The following is an 18,225-nucleotide window of genomic DNA, read 5'->3' as shown; positions in this document are numbered from 1 at the left end:
AAGAAAGTATCATCACTTCTCTCTCAATCTAGCCTTTGTCACAGCCTCGGACAGCATGGAAAGCAAAGGGTAAGAAAGCATATAAGCACGTAGGAACAAGGAGCAAAGGATACCGAACTCACTCAATTTCAGCAGATTCAAAAAGGCCAAACACCAACCTATAGCATACAATTAACAGGGACAATTCTCCCGTATTATTCCAATTTGTCTTCTCCAGCTTCTACTATTTAAGCTTTGATGCTTTTTTCTTCCCCGCCCCCACCCCACCCCCAGCAGGCACAGGAATAAAACATTTAATTCTATTCAGAACAATGGAAATTACCTTTCTTTTCCAGATTTAGAGATTACATATTTCTAGTTTATTTACGGAAATGCTATGAAACATGTACTTTGAGAAACTTTGAGACAAGCAGACTGTGTGCACCAGTGATGACAACAGCCAATTTTTTGACCGTGAGTAAACCTGAACAGGCCAGATGAGAATCAAATATTATCTACTACCCAGTCCTGTAACTGACAGCATCCAGAATAAGAGGGGAAAGAACCCAGGGGACCCCACAATCCTCCACCAGGATTACAGGCAGCAGGGTTGGAACCACAAACTAACTCTCATGACCTTTCTTCTGGAGCACATCACATCTCCCGCCAAACAGGAAAGTTGCAAAATTGCATGGATGTGTGATTAAAGTGTTTTGGTATCTGAGTTAATTTAGTCTCCGCACTGTCATTTGGTCTTAAACTGTGACAACCCCCCCACCATTACCCTAAAAAGATTAGCCATGGCTCAGCTAAGCAAGCAGAAAAGAAACAAGACTTTGCAAATAGATACATTAAACTGATATATGGAAGAAGAGGAATGAGACTTGTTACTAAAGAAGCATTGCCAATAGTGGCAATGTAAATTTTATTTCATTGAAGTAGTTCTATGAATGATGTTCAGGCTTCCAATTAGTTTCACTGTATGTGTATACAAATATTTAATTTTTTTTTATCTTTCTGACCTTACTGGCTTTACTTTATGATCACCTTTGACATCATACCTCATAGGAGTCACCCTTAGCTCACTTACTGGTTCCATAGCTCTGTTAGCACTGGTTTACTACGTTCACCTGTTCTAAAGGGACCAGTGATTAGCAGGAAAAGAAAATAATACTTTTCAGATTAAGTAGAAGTAAGCATTGAAAGAAGGGAAGAGAGGAAATGCAATTCATATAGAAAGCAAAAGAATTACAAGTGTAAAGACTACCAGAATCTTGTTCAAACAGAACTGTTCTATTTGCTCCCAATTCTTAGGCTTCGAGAGGTTTTTACAGTCAGCAAAGTACATGATGCGCAGTTATCACATGCTGTTTTTCAGTTGTCATGTACATCAGTATTGTATTCTTATGATTGTTCTGAGAAAGCTCTCTAAAATGCTTCTACTTGTACAGCATCTGTGGACTAGGGTCTAACCATGCATCGCAACTCAGTAACACGTTAACACAGAAAAGGAACTCAAATCTTAGCCTAATAAATTTAGGCTACAATTTTCCTATCTCCAATAGCTCTACTTGTCCCACAATATGTTTGCAAGAGTCAGTAGATTAGAAGAAGTCCATGAGCACCTCTAGATTGTGAAAAATTACTACAGAATAGAATTATTGGGAAGGGATTCCTACAAGCCATTGCCTTTAATACAACACTAGGAAATGCCTTTCTGTTTTCCAGTGAAAGTCTTACTGACAGCTTGGAGCTTATGTTTTATAACTTATCAGTAAGAAATGTATAGAGTATCAAAACTATCTTCTGTTGACATGCTACTGCCAGATTGTTGTCATGTTGACAGAGAATAGAGGTCACACCTAGACAAACTTTGCTGCCTAAAAAGAGCTAGTCCTGCAGAAGTGTCACTTCTTGGGGAACAGTGAGTTTGCTTTAACCCAGCAGTAGCAAGGATCTTCTGTTACTCTACTCCCTGTGACAGCTATGTCTATTATCTTTTATAACACACTAATTAGAACATGATAATGTATGATTTAAGATGGTAAAAAAAACCCACACACAAAGGATCAGTATAACATTTTTTCTCCCTGGTCAGTGATTATTACAAAAAAAAAAAAAAAGGGAAAAAACAGTCTTAAAGAACTTTAATTCTATAGTTTTTACTAAGACATCACAAAGACCTTTTCAGTATGCTCTACTTAAACACTTAAGTTTCATTGTCAGAGCAGAACAGATTTTATTTGTACAATCCTTCAAGTATAGTACATCTTCTGTATGCAAAAAATACTCGTTATAAATGTTCAGAACTTATTTAACTTAACACACTATTGAAACACAAGCATAAAAACAAAAGCCAGAAAGTATTCAACTACACAAACTAATGTCATTATGCAGGCATGCAAGCATCAGAAGTCTGCAGAACTGCAGTTTCCCAGACCAAGCCTATTGGGCTGTGCTGTACACTGAAACAGAAGACCAACTCCGAATCCCTGTATCTCCATCTTGAATGGACATTTTTAGAGTTCAAGTGGTGTTTATAACTCATCCCAAAAAAGAGAAAAATCTTCATCACCAAATCCATGACATAGATCTATGGACACAAACATCCTCCACAGTCTTCCTATTATGTTTTCCTTGATAACGTAAAAAAAAATTTTTTAAAGTGTTTTCATCTGCTAAGTTTCTATGACTTAAAATGCAAGTAAATACAGCAGGAAAGCCCCCCCACCCCCTTTTTTTTTTTTAAACTGAACAAGCACTAAACTGCAGTGTTCTTAAACCGACAGTCTCTTCTGTATATTTTGGAATTGTCTCAAGAATGCCTTTTGTATTCTGTCCTGGATGAAAGATCTTCACATTGTTAGAGCTCCAATAACACTTCTCAAAACAGCACCAGCTGTTGTTTCATGAGAAAACCCCTAAAGAGAATTAACCAAGTGTCACAAAGGGCTTAAGTCTTCTGCTTCACAGTAAGTCTGGTTTTTGTTTGTTTGTTAACAGGTTACCTAATTTTCAGGGTCTGCTTTACAATCTTAATGTTGCCAATCTTTAGTATTTTTTTAGATGGTGTTTGACTTTCCCAACATTCTTGTAACATTCAAGACTCTATAGATTCTTGATAGCCTTTCAGACTTTCTAACCCTCCAAACTGATGACAAATATACACATCCACATACATGTAAGTCAGCAAGACAACCATCCTTAAGTAGTTTGGAATGCACCTATTGCACTGTGCATCCTTCTTTACAGACATGCAGTTATGCTTCATACTGTGACCTCAGATGTAGCTAGCATCTTAGACACTCTTAACAAACACAGCATAGTGGTAACTGTATGGAAAAACATACTGATTCTCAGTTGACAGCAGTTGCTGCTCAGTTTACTACATCAAGACTAGTGTGCATGCTGTCATAACCACGTTTTATTACAGTAACTGCCTTCTCCAGTATGATTGCAACGATTGCAGAGTTTCTCTTCTGCAGTTGTTTCTGCTATAAATTTATATAGAACTGTGGGAAAGCTATAGTCATTCTTTCCTTTTGCAATCTCAAGAGTCAGAACCCAAGTAGCCTTTAATAGATGAAAGTTCGGCAACAAGACTTTTACTGTCTACCTTCAACATAAGAACTCACATATTTGGTTTTGGCATCTTTCTTCACATTTTGCATTTTTTTTTCTTCTTACAGTCTCCTCCGTTGAAATTTCTGCATATAACAGAGCATGCGTGATGTCCATATTAAGTCAGAGACTTTTTATTGCCTTTTTTTGATGAAAACTGGGCCATATCATCTTCCTTTGCGTTTTGAAATCATGTTGAGTCACCATGCTGAGTTCGGTTACTTATGCTGCAAACAGCTGTGCTTCAACATGCTAAATCTTAATACACTTTTGATCTGGACTGTTTCGCAGCCCCAGAGAAAAGCTATTCCTATCTAAATAGACAATAAAATGTAAAGCTACAACAAAGAATGCAGGTTTCATCATCAGTTTCAATGTTGGCATAACTGGAATATACATCTTTGGTTTGATTCCTTACTTTTAAGTGGAAGCTTTACTTTTATTTAAGTAGCTGAATTTCACACTGTCGCAAGAAGTTGAAAATCCTGAAAAATGTTGATGTCTCTCCCCACTTACACAGACTTAATCCTGTATTGGCCACTGTTGTCATCTCCTCCACACTGTAAACTATCTCCAAACAACAACAACAAAAAACCTAGAAACAAACAAAAACCCCAAAAATCTATTTTTCTTCAGTCTGCCTGTTCTTTCTTCCCCATATTAGGTGGCAAAAAAGGGCTTATTTTCTAGATTGGCAGACAAGCATAAATGAACAGAGAAGAGACTTAGTATGTGAACAAGAAGTTACCTTCACTTTGGCTTTGTTTTTTCTGCCTTAACCTCCTAAAACTCCTACATGCAACAACTGTTCTCCTGAAAGGCAAATGCAGCCCTGGGACATAAGAATTTAGAAAAGCACATGCCACGTGTCCTACATTCCCTTAAATAAAGCGCAGGATAAGCACATTTAGTGGGACAAGCCAGTAAATTTTGAGTGTAATTAAGCTGTAAAACCTAGGGAGGTTAATTAAGTAATGAAATTCAGGGATGTCATAGATTTTCTACCACTTACAGTTCAAAACAGAACTACCTCTTCTGAGGAAGATATGCTATACCTCAAAAAAGTTTATAGGTGTAATACGGTAATTACTAGGTAATTCTATGGGTAACATGCACTTGACTGTAGTGTGGTGTTATATACTGGATCATAACGGCCTCTTCTTGCCTTAGAAAAATAGACGATGAATACATTGTTACCTAAACATTTTGCAATTTTCCCAAAGAAAACTCTGGCTGAGAATACCTCCCACCATGAAAACAAAACTGGAGGGAGTTTCAAAATAAACCACTCTCCTGCTGTGTTTAACAAATGGTTTGGCTCTCCTGCCAAGATGAAAACACACAAAAGTAACAGTTCCCTGTTACCACAGCAAATTTCCATAGACAATTGCATACCATTAGTAGCATGAACTAAATCTCTCTATCATATCCTCCCCAAAGCTGATCACAGGACTGAGTTCTCAGTAAACTCACCCAGAGGTAGTCTCACTCCAGTGAGACTAACATGTTTGTTCATTTTAAATTCCTAAATTTTTTTATCTCCTGGTTTGGACAATTTGCTCTGGACTCTGAAAGCATCACATTACATAGTTTTGTTATGATGATTCAGTTATAGAATAGCTTGAGGATGGTCAGATTTCCCCATTACAGAAAAACAGAACAGTTAATTGCTGCCAAAAGGGAAAAATTCCTTCTTTCTTCCCTCCTCCCTTGCTCCTCCGCTCCATATTATGGAATCAAACCAACCTCACAATAAGCCAGTTCAAGGAGCAAATGGAGCCTTCCCCCCATTTTTCATCAATTAGAAGCAATCAGTTGTCCGCTGGCTCATTTTTCTGAACAAGCTTGCTAGAGAATCAGACAAGTAGTGGTGCAACAAAAAGAGCAGAAACATACAGCTAGGAGGATAAGGTTAACAAAACCCATACTTTTCAGCAGATATCATTAGATTGCTTAGTTGCACCATGAAATGACATTCTTAGAATTACATAGCTTCATCTTCCTATTAAATAGCTAAACAAAATAAAAGCATCATCATTCTTATTTTAGGATTATTAATGCACAATATAGTAGCATACTAGATTTAAATGAAAATTTAGGGATTTGCTTTCTCCACAAGACTTTTGAAAAGTGAAGAATATAACTTTTGTGCAAATACGTATGCTCACTATAATTACTTCTGACCAGAAAATTATGTATATGGTTTTAAATATGAATTCACTTACACTTATATTAAGTTACTACAGCTACAGTTCTGCTTTATTTGGCACAGGTTTGGATACAATCAGCAGTACATTCAGATCCTGATCTTTACTATTTTCTTTAAAAGCAAGTGTCTAACATCTGCCCATGCATGATGACAATTTAACTGAATTTTACTGCTAACTTTTTTTAAGGGTCTGAAATTTTTTAGTTGTCTATCCACTGACAAGTTCTATTCCAATACTAAATTTTTATTCTGTTTACCCAGTATCAAAAAGTACATCTATGGATGCTTTGGTAACAAATTAATCTTTTAAGAATCTGTTTTTCCAGGTAAAATTCAGAGACAAGAAAGGAAAAAAACCTAACTCTCACGGAAAAGGAATTTATTCATGTTAAAATTTAAGACAACTTAAGGTAGTTTTCCTACAGATTCTTAGAACTGTGATCCTTGGAACCACTGAATGAAGCAGTTTGGTCACAGAATGACCAAATCTGTTTGGTCCACTGTTCCATCAGCCAACTCATACACAAGCCCTCCACTAGCCAAGAAATCAAAAAGTTAGAGGTACTGACAGTAGAACTTTAGGTTATCAGCATCTGGCAGCACCTCTTTATAACTCAGTGTTTCCCATATCCTTGCCCTTTTTAATGCTTTACTGCATCACCAGTTTGAGCGCTGTTAAAGTATTCTAGACTCTCAGCACATTTACATTTCCCAATTGCAAAGATTACTTTGAAAGGGAACAACACAACCTGATAGATCATTCTGACAAATCTTTGAAACCCATTCAGACTGTATGCCAAATATCACACTCCTAGAACAACACTGTGATCTTTCCTTGCAGATCCCACGGGTTCTATGGCCAGCTGAACCCATATTGTACCGCAAGGTATTTTTACTCTGCCGAACTATCTTCAGATTAATAAACGAACTGTAGAAAATAACTGTAGAAAAAGCTTCAGGCATGAGTAAAACAACATTCAAGACATTCATGCTGCAAGAGAATACATAAAGAGAGCAAATCAAACAGGCTAGTTTTTCAGCTCATGTTAACTGGCACAGTAACACAGAACAGGAGTCAAGTTGCAATACACTGGAAGAAGTGACTGAACCCACACATGAAGATTTTATTCTATACAACACCCAAAGCCCAGTCTTTTCTAGTCAGCTTCAGGATTACTAGTCACGTTACATTAGTGATAGAGAAGAGCCCAAACATCACTTAGAGGTTACTTATCTAACTGCACGCTTCAAGAGGAAGCAATTCTCCACTGTACAACAGAATCGAATTTTTGAACTCTCATGAAGGTATTAGGATCGGTATACCTTTATGTTATTTTCATGTCTACCTTGCATTGAAATACTAAAACACCTTGACTGTGATCCTTGAGGGTTTTGTACTTCTAACATATATGGTGCCCTAAAAAGGAACACAGTAGGATTAGCAGCAACCATTAAAAGTCTGCTCCCTAGAATCTTCAACAGAAAAGCAATAACAACATATTTACTTAACACAAGGTACCACATAAATGGAAAGGAATGAGGTTTTTTCTTTTTAAAAACTGTCCCAAACATCGAATAAACTCTACAAGTTTACGAATAATGATCACATTGCTTCCTCTCAAATGCCACAGTTTGCTCCACAGTAACATATGCATCTGCTTTTTTATTATTAGAAGTGTCTATGCTAACACAGCCACATTTTCTGGTACTCTGTGTTTTCAAAATCTATTCTTTTCTGCCACGTTAAAGTAAATATGAATCCAGTGCTCTTTAAAAAAAGTAGCTTGAGTTTAATTGCTCAACTCCTACTATGCAACATCTACTGTTCCTCTGGAGACTTTACAAATCTTGAAATGTTTCACAAGTCTCAAGTACATATTCTAGTCTCAATCCTGTAGTAAACTCCATGAGAAAGGAACACAGATTTGGTCTTCCAGACATTTACAACAATTCAGAAGGAGGAAAACAGAGGCAGCAACACGTCAAAAAAGGCTGAGCACTGTTCCAAAAGTCCCCCTTCCTCAGCCACTCATCCTCCCACAACAACATTCCTACAGAAATTATTATGAAAAACCTTTCAGGATCGCTCACTAAAAATGCCAACAATCTTGAAGATCATCAAAACTCTATCATCAAAATAATTTCAAATATATTTTGAGATTAATTTTTAAATTGTTCCGCTTTTTCATCTTTGTTACTTGACATGTATGTTTATCACTCAACTGGCAAAGAAGAAAGTCTACATGGCATATTCTGCAAGATTTAACTAGTATCAGGAAGGGTAGGTTAACATGACACAACTTCAGGTTTGCTTTCTCTCAAGTATCTGGATCACCTCCCTCCCTCTCCACCAGCAAACCCAGGTAAGGAACTTCCCCCCCAAGCTGATTCCTCACATGCTTATACAGTCTTTTATCTGTGAGTTTAAGAAAAATCCTCTCCCAGGTCTGCTTAATAACAAAATAGAATAACTGCCTCACTTCTTGCAACTGCTTTCCTCCAAGCAACTTGCCTCCATTTTACTCCAAGATTGTGACATAATACTTCAAGTTTTCATGACAATACTATAATACAACAGTGGTGGAAAAGACTTTAAGTTAGGATCACTAAATAGTGTATGACGAAAAACACTACCTCAGCCAACATAGAGTTCCGTGTTGATGCATGGAGGCAATAGCCTGAACGACTGCATGCACTAGAACTCTCTCTATATCAGCTGGTCTAAGACGGTGTTATTTTTCCCCAGACACCATGTCATTCTTGTATCTTTGTATCATGGTACACAACTACCAAGGGAATAAACACAAGACTGAAATGTTCATACACTACTACACTATCTTCCCTAAAAAGTCAAAGTACCCCAGAGCTACCAAAGATTGGACAGCTGCTTTCCAATATCTCCAGTGAAGCTCACACTACCTATTTCTCATAGGTAAAGATGCTCTGCTTAGGTGATGACTCCAGAATTCTAACTGCTCTTATAGAAACATTACATATCAAGTTATCTGGTTGCAAGAGCTTCCTCCCCCCCCCATTTTATCTCTGCTTCTTTTGATTTATAAGAAGATAACTTTTCAATGCTATCTTATAGCTCCTGCAAATTTGTCATGACAAGAAAATAACTGTTCCTTGCTCTCTCCTTGAAGATTCCTTCAGATTGAGAAAGCTGGCATGTGAGTTTTCAGCACCTCACTAAGACAGACATTTGTCCAGTTTTCCATAAACCTGTTCTTCTCACAACTGTTCAATATCTTAAAGAAGGAAGAGGAAGCCTCAGTCTAACCAGGCCCACTCATTCACTAAAAAAGAGTAAAAGAAATGAGTACCCCTTCAAGACACACAGCTTCCATGAAAGGAGGACTGCTTAATATCTCAATTGCCATTCTCCCTCACAAATCAGGAAACACACACCTAGTAGATTAAGCAATCTAATCCTCTTTTACACCTTTCTTTTTTTCCTTTAAGGTAGCTTTTTAAATTGTGTCCAACAAAGGAAAACATAGATCTGATGTTTAGATCTGAACCTTTCAAACATGTTCTAACTCAAGAGGCCTTTACACTAACTTTGCTACAGCCCTTTTTTCTTACTTGCTGAAAAAAAACCCTAGAATTGCTTAGATGTGTATAGTGTAAAATACACAGATTCATCATTTTAACAAAATAAAAAATTAATAGTAGTACCTTACTTTCAGTGGCAAACTGTATTTATATGTAAATTGGAATTGCATTAAGATGCACACAGCATTTTAAAATAGCTTTATTAAATGAAACTAGATGAGCTGATATCATAGAAAAAGTTTAACAACATGCACTTCAAAACATAACTTAAAAAGACTCCGTTCATAAAAGCATTTGCAACTACACTGAAGTTTTAAAACTAGCAGATCTGATCCTCACTTATCAGGGAGGGGAGGAATCTTTCCGTGCTTTTCACATCAACCTTTTGAGTACTCATTACTGAACTACCTGAAGAAAATGGCAAGGAAATATTTTCTGAACAAAAATTACTAAGAGCTGGTCTATCACTTTGCTTCTGAGGAACACTTTTCTCTTATGTTTATAAAAACAACAAACATTTGGTATGTTTAATCTTGACACCTTCATTGGTTGCTAGAACTTTAATTATACTTTAAATTTTAGCATTTATTTTCAAAGTTCTGTAAAAACTTTTTACATGCCTTGACTTAATATTCACTCTAAATTTGGGATATTAGCATTAAAATACATTCTTCCAAAATACCTGGGTTCCACTACATGTACTTGAGAGGACACCACTAGGTCTCCAAGCATGCAATTTCCAAAAGAGGTTTCTTCACACAGTTATCCACATTTAGAACTATGTATTTTTGCTCAATCTGCTTTTGAAAACTTTCAAACCACCTATATAGTGCAGAATAATATTTTCTTTGTAGGTGACTTGCAAGAAATTTACTATTTTAAATGAGGAAAATTAAGTTTTCTGTACCAGTTTTCATTTCCAAGTTCTCTCTACATAATCTACAATTTATACAAAACCCACTCCCAGGGATGGAATCACTCATATCCATCAGCTATGAATCATATGTGCCGCTTTTAATTAATTGAAATATAAACATGCATTTGAAGACTGCTTTTGCACACAGACACACAAGACAGCTTACATGCAAGGTAAAAATCTACCTCTGGAAAATAAAGTCTATGAAAATAAAATACTAGATTTAAATGATTTTTTTTTTTCAAACCTGCCTACCTTAGACTACTTATATGCTCTTTTATTTAAAAAGGTTACTTTATCCATCCAAATAAAGTAATTCCTTAATTACTCTTTAATACAGCATGGGTAGCTTAGAAATTAAATTTAAATTAAATTAATTTAATATTATTTTTTAAAAGAAAAGTCACATTAACACTCAGCATATATTCACTTTAAGCTAGCAATTCCCAGAACTGAAACCTATCCCTTTCAGAAAGGGCAGGAAAATGGAAGTGGTGTTCAAAGTCTTAAATTGTTATCAGGAGTCTCAGCTTTCACTTATCAGGCTCGTGTAGCTCTTAGGGGCAAGAAGAAAGCCTTGAAAACATTGACAGAAGTAACTGATAAAGTATTGCTTGTTTGAAACACTCTTCCATAGCTTTGTGGGCATTACTATTGTATCAGAACCAACACACTTCACAGCGCTACTTGCAATGACTTCACTTTCACTATAAAAGGCATATTTATTAAAAAAAAAGTACTATTACTGTACTATTATGACAGTTCACTCTCTGTAGTCCCTAAACATGCAGAAAGGCTGAAGATAAGAATTACTTCTTTTGTTCAAAGTAAGTTTTTCTAGCATTAGAAAGTGTCATTATGTTTCACCAATGAAAACTCCTCTACTTACAAATCCATGCTTTTGTAACTAACTCTTAATACAACTTAACACTTTTGTGGGTGACCCTTGGTAATCATCCACCAGAAGCAATTAATATCAATCTGTTGGTCAAAACTCCACCTTCTACGAACTATTAGAGTGGGGAGCTGCAAGTTGATTCAAAAAAATCAGCAACCAGACCAAAAAAAAATGCTCCTCAAAAAATAACTAGTACATTTGATAAATCAGAGGTTATCTTGGTTTATTTTCAGTTATATAATGCCAATTGATTTTCCCAATAAACATTTTCAGTTGATATACTCTCATGCGTCCCCATCACTAGTAATTGTGCCTACTTACCAGCTAACCATTGCTAGTTACATTTCTTTTAAATTCTGTTACAGGTAGCTGAAAACACAGATGACTTGCTGTTTGTTTCCATGAACATTTAATTCATCTTGCTTTTAAAAGTAAACATAGGTATCACCTGATGCTTGTATGATGTTCTCATTATGAAATTCACTCTAAGGTAAATTCTCTACCGCATGAAGTACCCTTCCTTTTTCATAACTGCATGTAATTCTTTCCTAGTTAGTTGAACCGATGAACAAGCATGCTGTTTAAATGACAAGCAAAGCTAAAGTTATGCATACAACTCCTTACTAAAATGTGAGCACCAGGTTATGTATACAGGATTTGCTAGTTTGAAACATAAATTAACATCCCACTAAGTTTTAATTGTTTCCTCATCTTTAGAGCTAGGCTTACTTCTGTTACCCTTCAATTGTTTAACTCATGGTCTTATTAAGAAACCACTAACAATACAAAATACATTACTCAGAAAGTAAGCATCCTAGTGGTTTCTACACACTAGTAAAAAGTCTAAAAAAATCAAGGTAGTTTCAAAACAACTTACAACCAAGGAGCAAGTAGTTGCATATCCAGCAGATATATGGCAAGCAGATTAAAACCAGACAGCTGAAACTATTACTGTTGCTAGCTCTGTACCTCACATCCTCAAGGCCAGCACATGATATCTACACATGAACCATCGCCTGAACCAACATTTTTTTCAGCTTGGCACACTAAACCAATCGCTAGCCACTGCCCCATCCATTTTGGTGCCACAACAATATTGCTCTTTTGTATGCCAGTGTTCTACAGCTGACAATGAACAGGTTTCACTTTAGGAACTGGCTCAGTAGTCCTACCTTCAGCATTTAAAATGCATGTGAGGGAAAAAACAACGTCCTACTGCTTTCTGGAAAAAAGTGAACACAGTTTTAACTAAAATCTAATTATTTCCCTACAGCTATTCTAAGTGACAAAAACACTTTAATTTTTACTGCTTTTAGAGAAGGAAAAGTTTGATTTCTTCCAGTTGTAGGAAACTGTTGACTCACCATAATTTCATCCCCATTACATTTAAGAACATGTTTCATTAAAAATGCCTACTCAGTGATTTTCACACTTCATTCTGCAGTTTTCTATATGAGCTGTAAAACTTTCAATTACTTGGTCCAATCTAGCCAGTAAAAATCTTAATTCTGAAGAGCTATCCAAAGACCACAGTTGATAAAGATCACATAGTATTGCAGGAAGGAAAGGAGAATAATTTTAGCTTCTCTACTTAGGCTTTTCCCCTATCTAAACTGTCTAATTTCAAGTGGCACACCCAGAAAGTTGCTCATTTTTTTATACACCCTTCCATGCTGCCAGCTTCTTAAAACAAAAAAGAGAATTACTTCAGAGCCACAGAAATAGTCAAGCATCAGAATACACAGGATTTGTTCACCCCAATAATGCTATTCACGTTCCTTTCCAACAGCTCAAAGATGTAGAAAGACACAACAGAAGAACAAGCTTGCTATTATTCTCTTTAACAAGACTTCTTAGAAGTTCCTAACTCTGTAAAGCATATGCATCTGATTAAAGATGCAGCTACCTCACCACCTATCTATCAAGATATACTGTCTTCTGCTTGAACATTAAAGAAGTTACCCTCTTTTGAACCCTACACTGAGCAAGAGAAAGGCAGGGAATTTATTGATTGGCTGAACCAGACCCCCTCAGGTCATCTTTGCTCCTCCTTCCTCAGGTCTTACCAAAACCAGAGAGCATCCACTATTACTACAGACGAGGAGAGCATCCTTCTGCACTGCAAGGGCTAATACTCTCAAAGGACTTTAAAACGGCTCAAAATGATTCACCAGTTCTAGAGTCAGTTATCACCTGCACCCTCTCAAATCTTATTATTTCTGACCAATCCATGAAAAGCAATAAAAAAAACCCCTTCTTGGCCCTGTTACAGAGTTACAACTTTTGGAAGACAATGAAGTTTAATTCCAAGATACAATAGCAAGCACACAGCTCCAGCCCCCTGAACGTCTCTGAAAGCCTCCTCGTTACCCATTTCTGAAGCTTATGAACTTCAGGTATTGTCTTTTCAGACAGTTGGGAAAGAAGCTGGGATCAACACATACCCCCTTTGGTAGCCTGCAAAGGCTTTGCTCTAGCATCAAGAGGCAGTAACTGCGACTTTCACGGGACGGCAGACAGCCCACACCTCACTTTGGAGGACAGTAACTTCAAAACAGCCCTACTGACCCACCCACTCCCCACAAGGCAGGAGGCTCCTTCCTACCTGTTTGCGCTCAGACTAACCTTTTCCCTACAGTCCCGAGCACCCTGACGAGCCCCCCACGGCTGCAAGCTCCCCTCCTGTAACGCCCACCCCAATCGCAAGCCCATGCTGTCTTCTTCCTCCCTCCACCTTCGCTCCCTGCGCCCCGGACCCCTCCACCGAGCGGCTCTACAGCGTTTCCCCTTTCACGCCAGCCGTCAGTTCTTCCTCATTTAAAAGCCAACCCGCACTCTTTCCACACACACACGGGACGCAAAAAAGAAATAATAATAAAAGCAAAACCCACAAACAACAAAACACCACCCCACAACTTACCACCCAAGTCAGTCCGCCGCTGCCGCCGCCACCGCCGCCGCCGCCTCCTCCAGACTTTGCCATTTTCTGCCCGTTTCTCCTCAGCCGAAGTGAGGGCGCAAGGAGGCAACCGAGAGGGCCGGCACCGACACCGAGCCTCGCAGCGCAGCACGGCACGGCGCGCCCGCCCTTCGCGCTTCGCCCCGGCCCCTCAGGCGCCGCGCGGGCCCGGGAGCCCCCGCAGCCCCTCGCCCGCCCTCACACACACACACACAGAGGCACCCCGACACCGAGCGCTCCCCACCCGCTTCGGCCCGGCTTCTAGTTCATGCCGGGGCGCGCAGCTGAGGCGAAGGAAAATAATCCGCCGGGGTGGGCGAGGGGCGGCGAGGGCTCCCGTGGCCGCCCGCAGCCCCGCCAGGGAAGGAAAGCGCCCGGCGGAGATAGGGCCGAGGAAGGAAGGGCAGCCAAGGGGCCGCGCCACCCGCACAAAAGCGCCTTTCCGCCGCCCGCGCTCGAACTCGAGGCCGGGAGGCAGCGAGCGGGCGGGCCCAGCCGGGCCTGCGGCTCTCGCTAGTTTAAAGGGACGGCCGGTCCCTTTTACCTCACGGCGGCGGCGGCAACAACAGCCGCCGCTATCGCCGCCGTCGCGCTGTCTCCCTCCTCTTCTTCTCCTCCTCACCCCCGGGCCCTCCCCCCCCGCAGCCACAAAGGCCCGGAAAACAGATTAATAATAAAATCTCCCCCTCGTCCCCTCCCCCGCCCGCGCCTTCCCTCCCCGCGCGCGCGCGCACCCGCACGCGAGTGCCCGCGCAACCCCCGCTCCCCCCCACACACGCACGCACGCACGCACGCACACGCCGCCCGCCGACACCCGGAGCTGGCCCAGCCCTCCTTCCCCTCCTCTTTCCGTCCCGTCCCGTCCCGGTGCCCGGTGCCGCTCCTCCGCCTCCTCCCCACCCCCTGAACCGCTACCGCCGGGACCCCGCGCTCAGACAATAAGTGCGCTGCCCCCGTCCGGCATCCGCGTCGCGGCCGCCTCCGAACGCAGCCGGCCTGGGCTGCGCTGCCCTCCTCCCCTCCCCCCCCGCGCCCTGTCCCCCGAGCCGACCCGCCAATCACGCGCCGGAGGCGGGCAGCCTGCGAGGGGCGCCGGCCAATCGGAGAAGCGGAAGGAGCGGCTGCGGCCGCGTGAGACGTCACTGCGGGTGGCAACAAGGGAGGGAGCCGTGCCTCCGCGCGGGGGCGCTGCCGCGAGGGGAGGCGTGACGGTTGGAGCAGGGCGGGAGCAGAGCGGCGGCGGGAGCAAACGAAAAGGGAGGAATAACCGACCTGCCGGGTCCGCGCCCCCGCTGCGGGCTCCCGGGGCTGACCTCCCCGCTCTGTCCTCCGCGGGGAAGGAGAGGCCTCGCTTTCCCGCGAGGACCGCGTCCCCACAGGGAAATGTTTTGGGAGGGGAGCGCTCAGGGTTGGCAGGGCACGGCTGCCGCTGTTTCCGAGTCTGTGAGGCGGGTGCCGCGGTACGCGGGTGGAGAAGAGGTGATGCAAGTAGGTAGGACAGGCTTTTGGGGGTACGGTGGCCTGCTACCCCCTTTCCACCAGCTCCGTCGCTGATCCCTGCCGCCGCCGCCGCTGCTACCGCTGCTCCCTGCGGCAGCTTGAACAGGATTGAAGTCCTGATGCTCCAGGCAGGAGAGTGTTTATAAACCACTGCCCTCTTCTGGACCGTGGTAATCAGCCTGAGGAGTTCTTTATCCCACAGAACTTTATTCTGCAACTATTACGAATCCTTTCGAGCATCACCGTGTCAAGTCTTCTTTCGGTCAGTGATACGTTGCCTTATTATAGGGTCACATAATAAAGCACCCTGTTCTGTACACAGTACGCAACCCTGTTCTAAAATATTTGCCGTTTTGAAAAAAACATCCTGTGGTGTAACTTGGCATCTACTTCCTAGGCCTAAATGGTGTGTGTATGAAGCCTAAAATTCATGTTATTTTAGGTATGAACATGAAAAATATTTACAGTTTAAGATACTTCCCACCAAAAGTAAAATACATATGGCCATAAATATTATGGTCGTAGATTTTTTACAAGCTTAAAAAAATGTTTCATGACATGCAGCTTCTCAATTAGTAGTTTTAATTTTGCTGTGTGAAATGCAAAAGTCCTACCTAGTCCAGCCTGTTCCACTCCTTGAATTATTCCCAATGTAAAGTCACAAAAGGAGGGATTAGTAGGAGCACTGCATCTCAGTTAGTAGACAAATTGGTATCTGAAGAGAATAATTTCAACTGAATAGTAATAATTTAAAGGTTTTTCCTTTTGCAAAATGCTTTTCCTAAGAAGTAAAGGGATTGGAAACTGAGCAGCCACCCTTGAGGAGTCAGTTGTAATGTTCAATTATGCCTCAAGGGAAGGATCAGAAGAATTTCTAGTAAATATTGCTTATTTAGCATAATTTTACTCTGCCAGTTTCTGAGGAACCTATTAAACTAATATCTGAGTGCTGCACAGGGATTATGGAAAATAATGGCATCTGCCTAGAAGGGACAGTAAGTTATCTGTTCCAGCCCAGTTTTATTGCAGCCGCATGTACCTCTGAGCTGTAGGCTGTTTTCCTCTACTTTGGGCATGATAAGAAAGAGTTTTTCTTGCAGAACAAGAATAAGGTAACACTTGCAGGGCTGTGCCTAGTGCTTCAGAGTTTTGGACTTGCTGATTAGAGCAGGGGGTGGGGTGGGGGGTGTCCAACTCTCAAATTTATATGTAGGACCTGTTAAAATGAACCGTGTATAGTGAACCAGGACTGTTGCAATGAATATTGGGAGGACCAGAGAAAACATCATGAGTGCATCTGTTCAAAGCTTTTTGCATTGGTAGAGAACCATTAATGTATACAGCAGCAAATAGAACAAGTTACAAACATTAGTGTTCTACCTTCTCATTAGCTCCAGCTGTTTAGTAAATAGGCTGTTCTTAGTGTGGGAAGTGTGCCTTTTGCAATCATTTATCCTGAGCCAAGGAGTAAATAGCAATCTAGCTTGAAGACAGCCAATTCTATATACATTAGAGAAAGACAGAGGGAGTTTCTTTCTTCTTGGCAGTTGCTGGTCTTTGTGCATGGTCACACATGTTCAGTCTATGTGTCATGCTGGAGTAAATATAGGAGGAAAGGCTGACGTTCCTCCAAGCGTTTTCTTTAGTCTTTGAAATTACTTTGTCCAAGTTGCTTTCATTTAATTCTCATCATATACTTTGCTATCTGCACAGCATGTTACTGGCTTATTGTTTATATTGGGTTTATCCTTAATAGTTATATGTGTATGTTGAGTGGTTGCATTCCTAGCCATGTAGGATTGTGTGACAAAGATCTTATGAGACTACAAGCAGCTGCCTCCGTGGAGTTCTGCTGAACTCCAGAGCAGGTGAAGAAGTGAAACTAGATTGCTCATCACATTTCAAGTGATCCCTGCTAAAACAAACATAGAATTAGATTTAAGCATGAATCAAACTTAAGCACCATAACATTTTGATAGGAGTGGGATTTCTTTGCTGGATGCCACCTGCCCCAATCATGCACTACCAGTTTATGTCAAATACTTTACACTTATTGTGTGACATTTTAAATTAATAATCCCCTTGAGATAATATACACAAAATTCCTATTTCAATTCATTGGAGACTTACTTGTTCTCATAGTTGGAGACCATAATATAAATAGAAGTGCCCTACAGATTTTCAAAACAATTGTCTACTTAAACCAGTTTCACTACTGTTTTTAGTAAGCAAAATATTTATTGTAACATTACTTTGTTTAATTATTTTAGCAGTAAGACAGCTGTACGTATGATCTTCAAATATTTCTATACTTAGTATGTACAAACTTCCCATCTATTCTAAGTTATTTGCTGCTTCTATTCTAGTTTACTTGCTGTTTAATAAAACCTTTTCTTTCTCTGTGGCTTTTCTGGAATCAGACTTAAAGGGAAAAAAACTTGCCTATTTGTGAAACTATGTACATTTATCTACTCTGAGAACATACTCAAACACAACCACTTACCTAAATGAGTGATCACAGCTCTCAGTTTTCTGCAAACTACACAGGAAAAAAATGTAATTTGCAATTTTGATCTAAAATATTT

The 18,225-nt window shown here is 40.3% G+C and overlaps 1 protein-coding gene across 2 annotated transcripts in view; it reads right to left on the bottom strand.

The window, feature by feature from the left end:
* TOP2B (DNA topoisomerase II beta) overlaps positions 1-14,242 on the bottom strand; it is a 65,188-nt gene extending 50,946 nt beyond the window's left edge. For both annotated transcript variants that reach the window (XM_050915927.1, XM_050915928.1), the window contains exon 1: positions 14,102-14,242. In XM_050915927.1, coding sequence (XP_050771884.1) covers positions 14,102-14,164 — 63 coding nt within the window. In that variant the 5' untranslated portion in view covers positions 14,165-14,242. The remainder of the gene's footprint in view (positions 1-14,101) is intronic.
* Between the last annotated feature and the right edge of the window lie 3,983 nt (positions 14,243-18,225).

Source organism: Gymnogyps californianus, chromosome 2, assembly GCF_018139145.2.
Source record: "Gymnogyps californianus isolate 813 chromosome 2, ASM1813914v2, whole genome shotgun sequence".
Taxonomy (NCBI): domain Eukaryota; kingdom Metazoa; phylum Chordata; class Aves; order Accipitriformes; family Cathartidae; genus Gymnogyps; species Gymnogyps californianus.
Note: the sequence above shows the minus strand (reverse complement) of the source record. Positions and strands in the feature narration are given on the sequence as shown.